Source organism: Pleuronectes platessa, chromosome 18 (genome assembly GCF_947347685.1).
Source record: "Pleuronectes platessa chromosome 18, fPlePla1.1, whole genome shotgun sequence".
NCBI lineage: Eukaryota > Metazoa > Chordata > Actinopteri > Pleuronectiformes > Pleuronectidae > Pleuronectes > Pleuronectes platessa.
Genome location: NC_070643.1, coordinates 3,613,128 through 3,632,629, shown reverse-complemented (window position 1 = coordinate 3,632,629; position 19,502 = coordinate 3,613,128). Strand labels below are relative to the sequence as shown.

Genomic DNA, 19,502 nt, shown 5'->3' with positions numbered 1-19,502 from the left:
ACTGCGGCCCGCCATCCATTTTTAATTGGCCCGCATCAATGTCTTAAAATATAATATATTATTAATTATTTTTTTTAAACTAACAATTTAGTGGCACCTACTTATAGCACTTTGTTTTGCTTTATTTTTGAAGAAATTTTACTTTCTTGATTCTTGTTGTTCTGGGTTTGTACCCTCGGGGTTGATGCACTTAAGGCCGGCGCATTCTTCTGCGTTTTCAGAGACATGCAAGAAGGGGTACGCTCAAGAGCCCCTTGCGTGCTCCTTGCGTGCCCCTTGCCGGCTTGCGTGCGTTGCCCAATATTTGTAACTATACGACAAAGCTATGCAAGCCTCACGCAGGGCGCAAGGCTGTGATTGGTCCACTAACTACATCCTTTCCGGAGTCACATTTCCGGTTTCATGCCTCATAATATCGGCAGAAACCACGGAAGATTTAGAAGAACGAATATGGACCAAATAGAGGCAGTAGAGGTCCGAAGTATGACCACTTGTATAACCCGTCATTGACGGAATACAAGGACACGCAGATGGCCTACAAGTTCCTGGAAGGAAATCTCGGCTCACGTCGGTTTGCAGGTCGACGAAGGTACAAAGCTGTGGAGAAAGATCAGGGACAAATTTTTCCTCCAGAAAAAGTTATAAAGTAATGAACAGTCAACGACGACTGCCACACACAAAGAAGGCGTCTCTAAGGTTGTCTTCGACAAAAAACGTTACTCCACCTAGTGTTCTGCTTTGCAACACGCGCAAACCTTGGAGAACCATAAATTAAAACGAGTCCATCGACACAACTGCGTGAAAAGTTTCAGCCGCAGTTGCAGAGCCACGCGTCGGTCTTTATTCTAAGTCACTTTGGATAAAAGAGTCAGCTATATGAGAAATGTAATGTAATATAATGGACTATGGCCCACTGTATTGTACTTCTCAGCCCTGACTTGCCAGCTGTTCCTCAGAACGCCGCCCCGCCCCCCACCCTGAGCGACGAGGTTGAGTCGCACTGTCAACAGTCCGCTCCAGGGCAGGGGGTGTGGCTGCGTGAGTGGCCCAGTCCTTCGGATTTTTTTCTGTATGTCACCCTCGGGACAAAAAGTTTGGACACCCCTGTATTAGGTGGACACAGGACGAGCTCACCTGTGGCTAACGTTTACACCCAATGACTAAAACAACCACAATTCAAAGATGTATTATAAAATTCCAGCTTAAAATGGATCAAGGTTCTCCATGTTTGCTGGAAGTATTTGGGATAATGTGTAACTCACCATAAACAATCAAGTGGGTTTTAGACATTTGATCCAGGAAAGTTAGATAGTATACCTTTAGTGGAGCTGACACTGAGAGGATGACTTGGATTGGCCATAAAGAACGGTCAATTAAATCAATCAAATTCTATTTGAATCGCCCGTATTCACAAATCCCAATTCTCCTTATAGGGCTTTACAATCTGTACAAGGTGTGACACCCGCCTTCCTCAACCCTCGACTACAGAAACACTGTCGAGGCATGAGAGTAAACATTGGCCTGTGTTTACAAATGCCTGTTCAGTTATCTTTGTCCTATAATCGTACAAATATAAACACAATCAAATTTGGATCCACACCAATCGACATGTGACGAGTAAGGTGTGTTTGGGACGCTGGGAGGTCTCGGTGCACTTTCACTGGTGGAAGTATGTCAGTGGGTTACATGGACACCAGTACAGGGCTGTGGGGAGGGAGGAGCCGACGAAGTGGGTCACATGGTTTACACACTGATGTTGCCGCAGACAGAGCCGTCCTCCATATTCAGCGGAGCGGCGCCCTCAACACACAGCCTCTGAATGGAGAACAGCACATTCTGCACGTAACCGAGACACAGTGAATACCTAGGAAGACGAGACAAGCATCCGAGGAAGAACACTTCGCTCCTAAACGAAAAACCTCGCTTTGATACGCAAGATTTGTTTTCCTGTAAAAACTCGTCGTTTTTTCGGGACAACCGACTGAAGCCGTGACCGTTTTCCTCGGCTCGTTCAGCCCGGTTCATCTTTAAATGTTGTAGCGTGTACCAGCCTCTCCCCCCGGGCTCATTCAGCGACTCCCCGGTTGCTGAGCACTCAGAAACACGGCTTGTGCACCGAGGTAGCAGAGGAGGAGGAAAACCCCCGAACGCTCTCACAGGACATGGAGGCGACCAAAGCTGGTGAGTCAGAGTATTTGTAAATAAACCGGAGTTAAATGGCAACCAGTGGAGCTAGTGTCACTTCCTGGTATTAGCTCAGTGAAACTAGTCCCATGTTAGCGCTGCTAGCATGGAAACGACCTTGTGTTTGACGTGTTTTGACGGTTTGAAGATGTCCCACTCGTGTCTCGCCTGTTATAGTGGGTGAACAGCGTCAGTGGGCTGTTGCCATCCCCTCACCAGTTGTCAGTGGCAGCGCTGCAGTCGTCCTCTCCTCACATGGACCCGTCAGCCTAGCCATGTGCGTCTGTGTTTACGCTCCCCGTGCGTCGCCGCTGATTGGCCGAGCGGCGCCGTGACGCGGACGTTGCATAATTTCTCGCAGGGAGACGCGCGTGGGGCGTGTGGGGTCGGGCCGCGGATACACGTGAAGCTTCCTGCAGCAAATCGCGGTGACCCAGTTCTTCCCAGGGAAAGAACACACTCCACGTGGGGGCGTGTTTATAAAAAAAAAAGGAAAAAGTTCTCCTGCATTCAGATCCTGATATCTCTGTGGTTATTATCCCTGGGTTCATTTAAATTGTATGATCCAATCGAGATATGTTAAGTGTAAAAAATATAGATAAATATAAGCACGAACAACAACAACAATAATAGCTGCAATAAACGATATACTATAATTAGAATTAAATAAGTAAGTGGTTTGTATTTTTATAGCGCTTTCATAGTCTTGATGAAATAAGGCACACAAGCGTTACAGCAAATTGAAATAGAATAAGTCATATATAAGTATATACAGAAAGTCGAATAAGGATGGGTTAGTCTGCAGGTCTGGTTAATGTGCCACATATCATTTTTTTAGCTGAAAGTAGTTCCAGAAATGTAAAATGTGGTTTTAAAGTTTATCCTTCAGTGAAATGATAAAAGCAATGATTTGACTATTTATCAACCATTCATCATTTAGCACTATTTATCCCTATAATGTCACATTATATAACAAACATTAACCTTTAGTAAATGTCCTCCGCCCATTCTGATTGGTGTTAATGGTTAATATTTGTTATAAAATCATTAAAGTGAAACATGAGCGTGGGCTGCTTAGATGTGACATGGATCTTTTCCATTAGTACACATGCTGTCGGATGAATTAAAATCAACCCATTTTGATATTTTCCCCACTTGATTTATCTGTGATGGAGGCTGTGTCAGTGCCAGACTACCTACTACACGCACCTTGATGAGGCTGTCATTATGTAATGGCTGTTACCTAATCACTGAGAATGGAAGGGGAAGACATCAGGTCAGGCTGTTTTGAGCATGGAGAAGGGGGGGGGCCTCAGCAGCAGCACCAGCCTGTCGCCCCTCTTCTACCGGCTGGGAAAGCTGTCGGGGTATGATGATCTGCTCTCTTAATGTTAAGCCTATCGGTTGCACTGTCAAAAAAAAAGATCCATTGTGAGCCGGTGGTAAAGTTCCATTTAATTTGAAGGAAATTAGATAAACAGTGAGAGCCACCACTCTGAGCACAGGGTTTGAAATGTAATGCTAAAGACATAAACAAAATTACTAACTAACTATTTAAGGTGTGGATTAATCCAGAATTGGTGCACTTTGGAGTATTTGATAATAATGGATAAGGCTGATGTTAACACTGGTTAAAAGAGCATTTCGTCATGGTTGTTTTTAGATGTTACTGTTAACAGGGGAAATGGTGAATTTATTTTTAGTAGCGCACCATATTTTCTGCACTAGTGGGTATTGACAGTATTGAAGCTGTATGACACAGAGGAATTAGACGTGTGTGTGTGTGTGTGTGTGTGTTTGTGTTTGAGACACACACACACACACACACACACACACACACACACACACACACACACACACACACACACACACACAATGCTTGTTAAGAACACATTCGACTATGACCAACCTAATCTTTTAAAGGAAAAAATAGACACATCACTTATGTTTTCCAGCTCAGAGCTCTGCACAGAGCTGAACTGCTGCTGTAGTCCCTGTTGTCATGGCCTATTTTTTTTTTCTTCCCTGCCATTTACCACCAGGAGGCGTAATAGCCTACATCAGCTCGTCCAGCCCTGAGTCCTGCATCAGCGACTCCTCCGGCAGCTACCAGTCGTCCTCCCCACCACCCGGCTCCTCACCAGGCTGCCGCCAGCTGGGTCAGCCGGCTGACCCCACACTCCCTGCCGGTGGCCAAAACAATCCAGGGACTCAAAAGACTGGACGCTCCTCCTCTGTAAAATGTGGGATCACAAGTAAGACAACTATTTTTGTGTGTGTGTGTGTGTGTGTGTGTGTGTGTGTGTGTGTGTGTGTGTGTGTGTGTGTGTGTGTGTGTGTGTGTGTGTGTGTGTGTGTGTGTGTGTGTGTGTGTGTGTGTGTGTGTGTGTGTGTGTGTGTGTGTGTACAATATAGTCAGAAGCGTATTGAAAATGCCTTTTTCATTACTGATCAAACTGTTTTGATTTAATGTTAAGGTGTTAGTTTTAGGAAGAATATTTTTATTAGAAACTAATGCTTGAGGTGGAAAATATTTTACAGATAGCGTTATTTAAAAAGGGAAAATTCAATATGAATTACACAGTCAATAATTTGATGTCGTAGCCACGTAAACAAATGACTGGTTTCAGCTAATATCAGTTCACAATGACAGTTGATGGTGAAACCACAAACAGATTTCAAAGCAGTTTATTGTCTCACTGTGCTCTGTTCCAAGTTCAATGTTATGATCTCATACGCCCTCAAATTGTGCAGCCACACATCCAATGAATTTTGTTTTATTACTTGGAATAATTTTGTATTTATTAATAGTGAATTTGGTAAATTTTCAATTAAAGTTGATCAAAATGTGTTATCTCAACACAAAGGCACCTTTTGTCTTTCACTCTGACAATAATTTTTAAAACACAGTTACATTGTTTTGTGAACTGTAGAATGTAACTTTCACATGTTGCTCAAATCAAAGGGATGATCTGTAAGAATGTGTTTTGTATCAATCAGAAATCAATGGCCTGGTGCTGCTGTGTAAGGTCTGCGGTGATGTGGCGTCTGGTTTCCACTACGGCGTCCATGCCTGTGAGGGCTGCAAGGTAAAGACATATCTGCAAACCAGCACCGCACACACACACACACACACACACACACACACAAGGAAAGCATACTGCACACACTGAATCAGTCATTTCCACTGCAACACAGCAATGTGACTTTGAAATGGAGTTGAATTGGGTCACTGCAGGCACAGCCATCTGCACAGCTACAACAAGAGACTCTGGTACTAGTACACCCCCCCCCCACCCCCCTTACTTCATGTTGCTGTGTGGCCTAGTTAAGTGTTTGGAGCAATGCAAAGTGACAAACTCACCACAGAACACCTTATAGGAAAGACACACACACACAGAGATGCATGCTTGAGACAATTTTTTTACATTAAACTTCGCTCCACTGATGAAGACATTTACACCCCTCCATACATAACAGACCCTCGCATATACTTGAATTCATTCAGTGGGACCCTAGCCCCGGTGATGACACCGTGCTGTTTTGCCTTTGAATGCACAGGGCTTCTTCAGGAGGAGCATCCAGCAGAACATCCAATACAAGAAGTGCCTTAAGAACGACAGCTGCCCCATCATGAGGATCAACAGGAACCGCTGCCAGCAGTGCCGCTTTAAGAAATGCCTGATGGTGGGGATGTCCAGAGACTGTGAGTATCTGCTGTGGTCACTGCCCCAGCCTCATTAGAGCTGCACACTCAGTCTCCAGAGCGGCAATCATCTGCTCCATCGCTTTGAAAAATGAACAAAGATCATTTATACTGGTTCATTGTTATGGTTACGTTGTAACTCTGTAAAATGAGGAGATATGGGGACCAAAGATGTTATTGTTATTAACCCATTTTTAAATCAATATTATGAAACATGTTTTTAAACTATTGTGAAAATTGCCTTGATGTTATCTTGAGGTTATTGGATGATTTCATAATTCTATGGTCTTACAATGGATTTTAAATGTTTTAATAATGGAAGTTCTGCTCGTAAAATAATTGTGATGAGTTTCCCTTTATTTAAGTGCATCTAGTGGTTGTTATGTTATAAAGGTATCTCTTGAAGTAAAATAACTCAGCTCAGTGTGAGTGAAGTCATAACTGTCTACAGCACTGACAAGTGAAGCATCTCTGATAGTTTCCTCTCCTCACTGTTTAGCCGTGCGTTTTGGCCGCATACCGAAGCGGGAGAAACAGCGCATGCTGCTGGAGATGCAAAGTGCCATGAACAACATGATGAACAACAGTCAGCTGCAAAACCAGCTGCACAGCAGCCAGACGCTACCTATCGCCAAGCCGCTGCCAGCCAGTGCCACAGAACCTACCTCAGAGCACGCCGGCCCCGCCCCCTCCCGCTCTCCATCCTCCTTGCTTTGCTCCAGCCCTTCAGACTCCAGCTCAGACCCCAAGCCCACCGTGGCTATGGACATCAGCCCCGGCTCAGCCTCACTAAGTGCGCCTGACAGTGGGGAGGAGGAAGTGATTGGAACGGTGACCAGGGCCCACCAGGAGACCTTCATGTACAACCAGGAGCAGAGTAACCTAATGGCTGAGGCCCCGGCCACCACCGGCCCCCTTGATAGCGGCTCTGATCAAAACGCAGCTAACTGCTGGAAAGAGGAGCAGCAGGAGGCCTGGAACCACCACCACCACAACATGGCCACCATGGCAGCACAGGACCCCTCCTCCAGCATGGGCCCCCAGGGTCCAGAGGACAACAGCACCAACCACTGCCCCTTCAGACTGTCCAGAAGCAGCACCAGCCACTGTCCAGCCTACACACACAGAGCCTTCAGAGCTCCAGTTGCAGAGGACCCCGCCACTGGGGCCCCCAGTGGGCACCAGTGGAGAGAAGGCCGACGGCTGCATCTGGTGAGAAACAGCAAAACAACTCGATGAGGGTTAAGGGGAGAGGGTGTCACACCCTGCTAAGCCCTGTGAGACAAATTGTGATTTGTGAATATGGGCTATACAAACATTTTTGATTGATTGAAATCAAAACATATTAAACAGAGGGACTTTGGGAGCTTTATTTTCTAAAAGATAAGCTGCCTTCTCGGGCTGAATAAAGGTATTTGATGAAAACTGAATTTTACATTTGATAAACTCTTTTTACCCTGATATTTTAGCATTATAAATAGTTTCTATGTTTGCTTCAGCTAAAGAACATGTTGTATTCTTCTGTCCTGTTCTCAGGTTTGTCCGATGAACACTTCTCCTCACGTGGACCCACAGAAGTCTGGCCACGAGGTGTGGGAGGAGTTCGCCCACAGCTTCACCCCCGCCGTCAGGGAGGTGGTGGAGTTTGGCAAGAAGATCCCAGGCTTCAGAGATCTGTGCCAGCATGACCAGGTCAGCCTGCTGAAGGCTGGCACTTTTGAGGTACGCCATGTTTTAATGATAATAATAATAATAATAAACTTTATTTATATGAACATTTCTTAACAATGTTACAATGGGCGTTCACAAAAAATGAGATGAAATAAAAGCCTGGTTCGCGTTCTGCAGGTGCTCGTGGTCCGTTTCGCTTCTCTCTTTGACGTGAAGGACCGCACCGTGACCTTTCTGGGTGGGACGAAGTACAGCGTGGACACTCTGAGGGCCATGGGCTCCAGCGACCTCCTCAACTCCATGTTTGACTTCAGTGAGAAGCTCACCAACCTGGGCCTCAGTGAGGAGGAGATGAGCCTCTTCACTGCCGTGGTTCTGGTCTCAGCAGGTAGGTTTTGTGACGTTTCTAGTTGCTCATCCATTTCCTTTGACAGTGTAAAGTCACACAGTGATTCTTTTTGGTAGAAAAAACACCAAATACATACCACCCATCCCCTTCATTTGTATAATTGTATTTCTTTATATTGTGTGTTATCTTTTGTGTCATTTGAAGCACTTGGCTACATATTTGTATGAAAGAGTTTTTATGTCGTCATTTAACCGACACATCAGTGTGACCCCTGGTTTCTCGTCCTCTGGACTTGAATGCCGTTCACCAGCCTTACGCTGACCTTTGTGTCGCTCATCCCTCCAGATCGCTCCGGCATCGAGAATGTGAACTCTGTGGAGATGCTGCAGGAGACGCTGATCCGCGCACTGCGGGGCCTCATCACCAAGAACCACCCCAACGAGTCGGCCATCTTCACCAAGCTGCTGCTCAAGCTGCCCGACCTGCGCTCGCTCAACAATATGCACTCTGAGCAGCTGCTGGCCTTCAAGGTCCATTCCTGAGGTTTGCTCGAATACTTGATCCCCACCCCTCCCCCCGTCCCCCCCCCACGGGCGGCATGTGAGCAAACTTGGAGACCACCGGCTGGAGACCATCCGCTACGCCACACTTCCCAGAAATCCACACTTGCACCTCCCTCTGCCTATAGACTGAACTATAGCCCAAACATGACATTTAAAGGGGGAGGAGGACCATGAAATGTTATTGTACTGTACTGTAGGGCGTAACTGCCTGTGTGATGGTAATGCATACATACAGACACACTGATTGATGTACATGTTTCCTGTGTTTGTGTGTAGCATACTGTGCGTTTGCGACCGTACAAACGTTAGAAGCACTTTTCTGTATAGTGTAGGCTGGTATTTTTTGCATTCATAGTGCAATATGTGACTGCTTTTTGATTTGAGCTGTATAGTGAGGAGTCGAGAAGCTTGTGTTCATGAATTCATTGAGACACATGAATTTGAATAGGTGCTGTGCTCATGTGATCAGTGGAAAATGTAAACCTAAAAAAAAAAAAAAACCTGTCGAGGTGGAATCCTCTTAATAAAATACGAAGCAGACAACAATTAGAGGAATGTGGACGTGGAGCTGCGTAAACGTCTCAGTTCACACTTTGGTCCTCTGAGAAATCAGAGAATGTTTCATTTGATTGAGATAAACAGAAGAAGAGGATGTCTCATTTGAGGCTTTCTCTCATGCAGTTGTGTGTGTTCTATGCTGTGTTTGTGTCAGTTGCAGGATATTTTTCTAAATTATTTGGGCATTGTGAAAAATCTAATGTATCGGTGCCGCTCTGTTGCTTGGCGACACATGATTTCTACTCACAGATCAGTGGAGACACTGAACCATTGAAATCAAATTTTGGACTTTAAGCGTTGATGATATATTTTCTCTTCTCTTCTATATTTTTTTCCAAAACAAAAAAACATATTTCTGAGATTCCAGTGTCTGCTGTCCTCCTATTCCTGGGTCATGTTGAGTTTCCTGGTCAGGCACCTAAATGTTGCTGTCACTCGCTGTCACCAGCAACTTCCACTTGCTTGAATGAACTTAATTACTTTTGCATTTAACAAAACTGTACAGACTTTAGTTGAGCATTGTGAAACTTAATAGGTAGGACTGTTCTACATTAAAAAAAAATGACTGTAGTATCACTGAAGTGATTGTAGCTTAAAGAAATAAGCTGAGTCGAGGTGACATCTGAGTTGCTGGTGTTAAGATAGCTTTTGTGATGCCATCTTTTTGTTCCAATGTTAAATTCAGAATGTCTGGTCTTGGATATCCAGAGCTTCGGTCTTTGTGTTAACATTGCTAAACTGTGGCTCTGCTCTCCTCGGTGAAAGGATTGCAGTATGCATAGATTTCTATATAAATATATATACATATACTATCATTCATAACTGTATAGATGAATATATCTATATAAATAAATTTTCTAAATGCAGTTCATGCTGTGGAGTGGTTTGTGTCTGAATTGAGTACAATCTGTTTATCACATGCTTGTTCAAATAAAAAATGGAAAATGTATTCATTAGAGAATTTTACAAGTTTAAAATTCTTAAAAGGCGCAAATAATAATTTGTTTATTTAAATGGATGACATGTCTCCACTTCCTCCTGTAGCGACGTCTTACTGATACATGCAAGTTAGGCTCAGCTGTCAATCATGACATTTGTTTTTGTATTCTCAAATAACTTATTAAAATCAAACTTACTGATAACTATAACTATAACTAAAACTAAATATCGATATAATAAGAACTACTTAAAATCATAGAAACCATCTTTGAAAAAAAAAAATTTAATGTCTATTTTGACTTTTTAGTTTGGTCCATGTCCCAAGATTTACATTGAGTAGATGAGGTTTATGACCTATACAGCCACTAGGGGGTGTTCGAGATCAGTCAACTTCACTTTTGGGGAAGCAGTCATGTGTCGTCCATCTTTATATACAATCTATGATGTTTGTAAGCAAGATTTAGCAGCGACTTCTGGACGGATCACCACAAAACCTGGTGGAAGGATCCACTCAATTTAAGCGTAGATCAGCGGGTGGAATGGGATTTCTTTTCAATTTCTTTAACATTGTAAAATAGGGCAGTTTGTAAAAAAATTTCTCTGATTTCTCAGGGAATAATTCATGGATCTTGACGGGAAAAATCTGACATATTTAAGGAATGGATTTCTAGAAGGGTGAGGAATTTAGTGCAGCCTGATTGATTTCAAGTGGACTGTTGGGCCTTGGAAAAGATATGCGATCAACCAGAAATACTTCACATCTTCACTAACTAGTCAAGTTGCAGCTTACATCAATGTCTGTCCTGACTTATATTATCAGCCCTAAGATTCTTGATTTATGGCCAAAATATTTTTATGAGTTCACAGTGACATTTGACTGTTGACCACTACAATCTAATCAGTTCATCTTCCAAACAAAGTCCAAACAAACATTTTTGACAAATTTAAACAAATTTGTTTTGAGATTCACAGGAATGGGACAGGAGGCCAACCTGAAAACCTAAAACATACTCCTTGTATGTGATCACATCACAATAAACCTGATTCTGATGGAACAAAGTGTCAGTAGACAGTGCTTCAGATACTGATGCTGCTGAAGTGGGTGTGTACAGTCGGGACAGTTTGTAGGGGGTCACTTATTATTAGTGTGACCAGGTCAGTGTCCAACCAGACATCAAACATGTTCAATATCACGGCAGCGTTGCAAAATAGTCAGAAAAGAGTTTCTGCCTGCGCATGATGTCATGACAGTGAAGCTGACCTTTGACCTCATTGTTTAATCCAAGGTAATTAGCTTTAGCAATTAGCAATGACTTTGACCTTAGATGGTCTGTGCTTATATAGAGCTTTTCTAATCTTGAGACTGACAGTTTTGTACATATCACAGCACAACACTGAGAACTGTAAGATGGTGAAAATAATGATGTGGTGATTTAGATATGGTGAAAAAAAAAAAAAGACTGATTCTTCAGCTCATGTCTCTGAAGAGCCTCAGTTGGTTTAGAAGCAGATTTATAAAGAGGTTGTTGTGCTGTCAGGAGTCACAGCTCATCCTGAGCTGGACTGTGGTAGTGTCACTCTCTATCAGCAGATGGCAACAACGCAGCTTCCACTGTGTCTGTCCACTGGCTGCCCCTCCCTGCAGCTCACACGCCATCTGCAACTCGGCTCCGCTCTCAATAGCAACTCACACACTACTGCAGGAATCAAAGTCTAATGTTAACGTGCTCAGATTTGAGCTTATAGAGTAATTATGGTCTTCAATATTGGACCAAAAGAAGTGAACACAGTTAAAATGCTACAGGAGAGCACACACTGTGTTGATTGGTCTTATTTGTACTAAGGTTTTGGTTTGCATTTCCAAAGGGTGTTTTGAAGTGATGCTGCCCACAAGCGTCACCACATAGAGCTGATGTAACCCAGGTGAAGAGCAGCACCTGTTTTATACCAGACACACGTTGTGTTTACACTATTTTTGTCACATCTGACCACACAATATTTTCTTTCAGGCTCAGCATGGAGGCTCTAAAACTAAACTGTGTTCCCTCAGATCAGTTTTAACTGGTGGCCCTGACCAAAGTTTCTGAATTTAATAAAAAATATATTTTATACTTGATTTAACCTTTATTTATTCACTGGGGATATTTTAGTCCAGGCTGTGGCTATGTTTGGGAATTGCAACATCAGCTCCTTTATACGTTGATTATACATGGTACAAAAACACTTGCTTTCATTCTGGGGCCCTGGCTGGTATAGTTTTTACCATTTTCTACCAGATTCAATTATTTTCTCATGTTTAAAAAAAAAGAAAAACTCTTAGCATTTGGTTTATGTTTTTCACCAAATACAATAGTGGCAATGTGTAAATAAATTAGCATTTAACAGGTTGGAATCCTGAAAGAAATGGATGTTTTTTTGTCACGTTCAGGAATATTTTTGTCTACAAGGGCCGTATTGTATTTTTAAAGAGATGTATAAGAGTAGCATTAAAATGCAGTTTTTCATATTTGAAATTAAAACTGCAAGACAGTAACGTGCAAAATGTGGAAGAGTGTGACTTGCCTTCTCAGTGTGGACGTCTGTACCACAAGACCTGAAGTCTTCAACCTGGGCGTTTACACACACATTTATTCACACACTATTGCCATCAGGTGCAATTTGGGGTTCAGTACCTTGCTCAAGGACACCTCATAGGTAGACCGGAGGAGCTGGGGATCAAACTACCGACCTTCTGGTCAGAAGACGACCCTCTCTACCTCCTGAGCCACAGCCATGAGCCAAAGGGTTGTTTATCACAAATATTAGAAATAATGAATTACCTCATAAGCAATTCTAGGAACATAATGGTGTGCCCATTATGTTCCCAGACGTGAGCAAGAGAAACAGGGTCTTATCATAACAAAAAATATATAAAAAGTTAAAATTTAACGACACAATTAAAATACAAAGTATGATATTCCCCCGAAAATGAAATTGCGAGAGAAGTAAACACACAACCGAGTTCTCTCAAAACCATCTTTATTCTCAAGAGCCAATTCACATTAGCCGCTATCATCGTCAACCATGAGCCGTCACACGTCAGACGTCAAAGCAACGTCCACATCTGGACAGTGCAGTACTGGACCATGTTTCCAGTAAGACGCAGATTGCAACAGAGCAAATTAGCAACAGAACCTTGTGCACCTTGTGGTTTGACCCCACAGGTTCACTCCTGCACCTAAACACACTGAATCCCTCCCTTCTGCCACGGTTTTCCTGTACGTGTTGAACAGATGAGTTGAATAAGAAGACACTGAAACACACAAGGAGAGAAATCTGTGTCGACGGTGGATGACTTTTGTCTTTCCGATGCTGGTCCCACTTTGACCAGGAAGATGTCTTCAGCTGTGTTCGTGTGGAGCTGTGCTGCTTTGTACTGACAGTGAAGTCAAGACACAGTAATAACCTTTTTTTATTTATTTTTTATTGTGGAACTAATGCTGCACTAATTAAAGTGCAATTTTTTTTTCATGATTCATATTATCTTGCTCATAATTCTTTTGTAGACGTGGACATGGATTGGAGAGCAAGACGTCATTTTTTTTAACGCTATGCAAAACAGTATGCTCATATTAGGCTAACAACATCTGTAAAAAAAAATCTGCAGTCTGAAAATATACATCCTTTTTCCTTTGTACTGTAAAATAGCTTTTTCTATGGTGCAACTCTCGTTATAAGTTTATAACTGAGTAACTTTAACAGTAACAATTCGTGGGAGAGATAAGAGCGTACTGGCACCTACTCAGGAACAGTAAACATTTCTGAACCAGCAGTCAGTGATGACTATGTTTACATGCACCAACAGCCCCCGTGAATATGACCATTCAAGTAAAGATGTTGATGTGACGTACGTGTCATTTTGAGCCGTTTTCCCAGGGCCACTCATTCAGTTCGCACTGTGCAAGACACACATCACAATTGTGTAATAGACGTCGACTACACCGAGTTAGTTTCGTCCTGTTTACACTGGTTTTTGTTTAGGTTTGAGTTAAAGCTGCACTAATTGCATTTGATTAGTTCTTATTTGAGGACTACCTGTAATGTGAGGGGGTCACACCCCACTGTCGGACCCACAGGGAATTATCATGTGTCCCATCAACTCTACAGAACATTTTTAGCACCTTTCAGCTCATTGTTTTGGTTTTATGGTTTCACACATTGATCCAGACCCACAGACTAAACCAACAGGTGTGAAAGGTTCCTCAGACCATGGTCCAGACCAACGGACCAAAGGTAGGATCGGACCACAGTGGTCTCAGTCCATATCAAGTGTTTGTTTGCAGTATGAAAGCTCTTTTTTGGATGGTTCGCACTTTCGCACCAATTGCAGCAAATTGAGATAGTGTCAGACAATACAAAAAGAAAAGAAGAGTAAGGGGCTCGCAGGATTGCTTTTAGTCTTCACCTCCAACAATATAATGTTTGACCGACTACAACTTTCATTGGCAGCATTGGAAATAGTGTGAATACTGCACCTAGAGTTGGTAATGCTGGTGGTAATACCATAATAATACTAATGCTCCAACGAACACTATGATGCGAACTGGTTCATCTATTTACTAATTTATAACTGACAACATGCCAACGTCAAGGTAAAGGTAGTCCCAGCCAATGTAGGCGATGACGACAGGACATACATCTGTCCCACTAAAGTCTTTTGTCCTTCAATAATAATGTGAAACCAAAACTAAGCGGATCAAATCTAAACAATGTTAAGATTGGGTCGGACCATGGTCTGGACTTTCAGGTGTGAAAATGCCCTTGAACGGGCTGCTGCTATCAGCTAAACGCTCAGCTAACACTTCCTACCCAGCAACACACAGCAGACATCAAGTTAGCGACAATGGAGCAGCTAAAGAGCCGGAGACTGAGGTCATCAGGTCAGCAGACACACAAAGTGGGGCTGATTTAAGTGAGGATAACCAATAGTTTATAAACCTGTAGCAACTCTACAAGGACGCAATTTGTAAAACAAGCGAGTTTCAGCTTCTTGTGGAGTTTTATATCAAACAGCCAACTAAAACTTGTTAATACAACTTTGAGGTTACTTTAAATCATTTTAATCTGAGGTTCTGGTGTCTGAAACCAACCATCCATTTCTTTCATATAGTTTTATATTAAATAAAACTTCTAAAATTAGATTTTAATGAGAAATAAGTTGAAATGTTGTGACTTTGGAACACACATGGCATACTAACTAAAAAGTTCATCTCTAAAACTTAATGATAACTTTACGATCAAATTCAAGGTTAAATTCTAGACTGGATATTTAAGTTCTTCAGATCCACAAAGCAGTCTAATCTTTAAAGTATGTACGTGTATCTCAATTTTTGACTCTATATATATATACTATACTATACTCCCTACCCATAAGCAGGCAGGGAGAGAGCCTGGTTACAGTAATCGTCTTGTCTGTACAAGTCCACTGAATGAAAGGGATCCATAAACCTTGATTCAGACTAAATGTTAAGAAAAGATGGCTCACTCAAAGAAATTGTGCTGAATATATGCTGGTGAGCAGAAGGTTAAACAGCCGAGGGCGGTGCTAAGTTAATGAGCTCCAATGAAAAAGTGTGAAATGCTGCAGCTAACTCACCACCAATAATATTTTAACATTTGTTGTGAAAAGGACCACAGAGAACTGTTACCAAACTCTACACCTCAACATAGGCCTATATTTAGTGTTTTATAGCTCACTGCTCTTATTAACTCAGGATGTTTCTGATATCTGAAAGGTCGGAAGTTTCCCCCGGGGAACGGTGGAAATCAAACAATGACAACAAGACAAAAATTGGACTCACATTACCTCTGGTGGACATGAATGCCCTAGAATAATAATTTTTTGGTTTTTGGTCGAATTCTGCCCCTAGTGGGTAATAAGAAAATCAATTAATGCAGCTTTAAAATTACTCACTTTTTTTATTTTGTGCAATAGTCTTAGCTCTCATTGTGGCCTTTTACCTGTGAGGGGATCCAGAAACATTTACAGTCGCTCAGGAAAATGTTTGACCTAAGGAACCTAGTTCCAGTTTAGGTTCCCAGGCCTCAGTGTGCATCCTCCAAAAAGGCCCCCACTGCTGAGGTAGTATGTGGTGCTAACAGTACTGTATGTCAGTGACAGGTCAAACACAATCATACAAACTGCTACAGCACGTGTGTGTGTGTGTGTGTACAACTGTCAACCAGACTGCAAGCAAGCAAGCTACAGCTGGTGCCAGCATACTGGGGCTGAGCATGGGATTTTGTCGATGTTTAAAGAAAGCTATGCAGCCCAATTCCTGAGACTAGTGTTAAAGTCTAAAAAGTTTCAAAAAAGAGGTAAGAGCGAGAGAGCAGTGTGGTTGATGACTAATGTAGAGCTGTAAACAGTGATGAAATCGTCAATTACAAAAGACAACTGGATGAGTTTAGTTTTCTCATTACATAAAAAAGTATCAAACAATTGTTTATTTTAATCCATTTTTAGGTCTAATTTGCTAATGTTGAATTCAGATTTGTACGGCTCTTCAGATGCAGTTGAAATACAACAAGTGTACTAATAAGACTTTTAGGTCGTAAAATCCTTCCTGAGTTTAGCTCCTGGGATTGTTTGGTGGTTAAAGGCCAGAATACCAATCTAATAACAAAATATAGGACTGATCCAATTCTATAAATCAGTCTGTTATGGTTGAGTAAGTCGCTCCTGCTTGTAATGACTGACCAAATGTTTTCGTTTTTTTTTTTTTTTTACTGGCAGGCTCAGTGTATCACATGAGTTCAACAGCACAGTGGAGGTGAGGGGTGCATGCAAACATAGTCAATGTCACTTTTCCAAATGACCGTGGCTCAGCATGGCCCGGCCCGACCGGACCGACCGCCTGAGTCTGGGTGCCTGTTCCCCCATTCGTCTCTCTCCCTCTGATTGTCTGTGCATTTGTATTGAGTCTGTACAGTTTGTGAGGTGTGTGTGTGAGGTCCGGGTCATTCAAACACTGCAGCAAGTCTATTGCTTTGATAAAAAGGCATCACTTCACAGAAAAGAGAAAAACATAAAATAAACACATGCGGCTTTGAGGAGTAGTGTGAAGCTTGAAAAAGCGAGATATACAAAGCAAATGTATTTTTTGTCACATTGCAAACAACAAGACCATTGAGAAGCTTTCAAAACAACGACAAAAAAAAAGAAGAGAACATATCGGCTAAAAAAAACAAAAAACAGATAAAGCGCTACGTTTTCACAATCTCAGCGGCTCCCTCAGTGTACCTTGCTGATGATGAATCAGGTATCGGGCCAGCCAACTTTCACTTGGCCTCCGAGTCCCACTGTTTGGTCACAGTGGTGGGGTCTGACCTATGTGTGAATGTAGGCACATGCATGTGTGCATATACTGTACATGTATGTGCATGTGTGTGAAAGGTATACTGTAAGTATGTGTGCGTGTTTGAGTGTTAGTGTCTATGCATGCCATCATTAGAGGGTGGTCGGCTGGTACGTGAACAGATAATGTTTGTCTCTGCACGTAGATAACGATACAGTTCAATCAGCCATTTCCCCAACCCACCATAGCACCATGACGTCACTGTTTTAACATACGGCCTCCCGTCTGCGGGGAGTCGTACTATAACAAAAGAAAACAAAAGAAAAGCGGTTAAAGTTGTACGTGTGACTAGGTAGCCGCGGTAAAACACTTAAAAGCTGCTAATGTGTCGGTGGAACGAGTCTGCGAGCGACACGCACTAACTAAGTCAAGTGCCAGAGTCTCAATGAGAGCCCTAGCAGGGATTCAATAAGGAGGGCATCATTCACTTGGTTTTGGCACAGCATGTGGCATTGTTACACACAAAAAAACGAATACAACATGATTGTCTTCTCATGACATCGGCGTCATTGTGTGCTTTAGTTAGTCCTGACCAGTTTGTGGCGACAGTGACCAGGCTCATTTGTAATGCTACCGCTGCATTCCTCTCAAAGTCGGAAGTCGGGATCGAGAGTAAGTGTGTTTCGTGGTCCACGTTGTAAAAGTAAAGGCAACAGACACGGACACAAGACTTTCTTCACTCAAACACAGAGAGGACAGAAAATTTGAGCCACGGAATAAGAGAAACCAGTGCCCTGCTGTATTTCCGTCTTTACGAGTGCTGGCTTATGATGCAGTTGCTACCCACTATTACCAACTGTGTTTATTTTCTTGATTATTCATTAAATCATGTGGTTTATACAATTTCCAGGATGTTAAGATAAGGTTTTAAGGAGCTCCGAAAAACATGAGCCTCACAGATAACACTCTTGTCCTTTGAACCGAACATGCTGTCGTAGTGCAGAAGCCAATGTTGTTAATAAAAGCGTCCCAGAAAAGCTCTGACAAGTTTCTGACTCGGACTTTCGTCTACAGCTGCTGTTCTGTATATTCAGATTTTCCCGACGCCTCTGAACGCTGCATGACGGTGGTAACATTGTGACAGGTGGCGACGCACAGAGGACCCCAGGCCCGTGGAGCTGCTGTCCATTACAGTGAGTGAGTGTTGCCGTTAACGTGTCATAGTTTGATAGCGAGTAGGTGACGGTACATGACGGTTAAAATATCAACCAACAAAGGGGTCCAATAAAGTCGAGCAGGCAGGCGGGGGGGAAGACTAACAAATAGCTGATTACGTCCTAGTTTTTGTGTCAGGTGAGCAGCCATTTTGAAATTTTCAACATAAAGGAAGGAAAATACAACATTTGCATGGTTTCTAATGAATAAACAAGCGTTGATAAAATCACCATTATGCCAACTGTACAATCATCAACACATATCCGAGGTGAGAAGTTATATCCACAATAATAACAACAACAGAACAAAAAATGTACCCGCACTGTAAGGAATGGTTCCATCCAAAACTAGACCAGAGAGCTAATCCTAACGTATGGAATGAAGTGACACTCAGTAGTGCTAATAGAAAGTTCAATGTGACGGCCATTCGGCTGGTTACACCACTGAGACCACCAGGGTGCCCAGACGCTGACGGATGCGCGCACACACGCACACACACACACACACACACACACACACACACACACACACACACACACACACACACACACACACACACACACACACCAACACACACACACACACACACACGCACATACATACACGCTAATCCATTGGTCAGTCCTCGAAGACCTCCAGGAAGAGAGGAGGGAATAGCTCGGTGGGACACTCCACTTTCATGTGGAGGAATCGGCTGGCGTGGCAGGCGCCGATCATCCGCAGGTCCGTCACCTTCATTAGCAGCTTGGGCCAGAAATGTGCCAATTTGTGTTTGCGGTAGTTGATGTAATGTTCAAAGGCCAGCAGGAACTCCTCTTGGCAGCGCTCGATCCGCTCCACACTACTCAGGCCTGGCCGATCTGAAGGCAAAAGGAACGTTAATGGAACTAGTGTAAATAAAAACGGGGAGGTGGAACATTCACAAAGGGACCGTTGGGCTTTGTCGGAGGTATCGCTCCACTGAGTGCCCTTCTAGTTTG

The 19,502-nt window shown here is 42.9% G+C and overlaps 2 protein-coding genes across 7 annotated transcripts in view; one reads left to right on the top strand and one right to left on the bottom strand.

Moving 5' to 3' along the window:
- Positions 1 to 1,763: 1,763 nt before the first annotated feature.
- Positions 1,764 to 9,897, top strand: nr1d2b (nuclear receptor subfamily 1, group D, member 2b). Its single transcript, XM_053446636.1, has 8 exons — positions 1,764 to 2,181; positions 4,227 to 4,439; positions 5,185 to 5,273; positions 5,746 to 5,890; positions 6,390 to 7,102; positions 7,427 to 7,612; positions 7,739 to 7,949; positions 8,256 to 9,897. Exons 1-8 carry the CDS (start codon positions 2,163 to 2,165, stop codon positions 8,450 to 8,452), a joined length of 1,773 nt encoding a protein of 590 aa, XP_053302611.1. The 5' UTR covers positions 1,764 to 2,162; the 3' UTR covers positions 8,453 to 9,897.
- A 3,074-nt stretch (positions 9,898 to 12,971) lies between these two features.
- thrb (thyroid hormone receptor beta) overlaps positions 12,972 to 19,502 on the bottom strand; it is a 109,120-nt gene continuing 102,589 nt past the window's right edge. For all 6 annotated transcript variants that reach the window (XM_053446642.1, XM_053446639.1, XM_053446638.1 and 3 more), the window contains one exon: positions 12,972 to 19,382. In XM_053446642.1, coding sequence (XP_053302617.1) covers positions 19,141 to 19,382 — 242 coding nt within the window. In that variant the 3' untranslated portion in view covers positions 12,972 to 19,140. The remainder of the gene's footprint in view (positions 19,383 to 19,502) is intronic.

Coding starts and splice junctions, on each gene's coding strand:
- nr1d2b (XM_053446636.1), top strand. Junction 4,440..5,184: donor TGTAAAATGTGGGATCACAA/GTAAGACAACTA, acceptor TGTATCAATCAG/AAATCAATGGCCTGGTGCTG. Junction 7,950..8,255: donor CGTGGTTCTGGTCTCAGCAG/GTAGGTTTTGTG, acceptor TCATCCCTCCAG/ATCGCTCCGGCATCGAGAAT.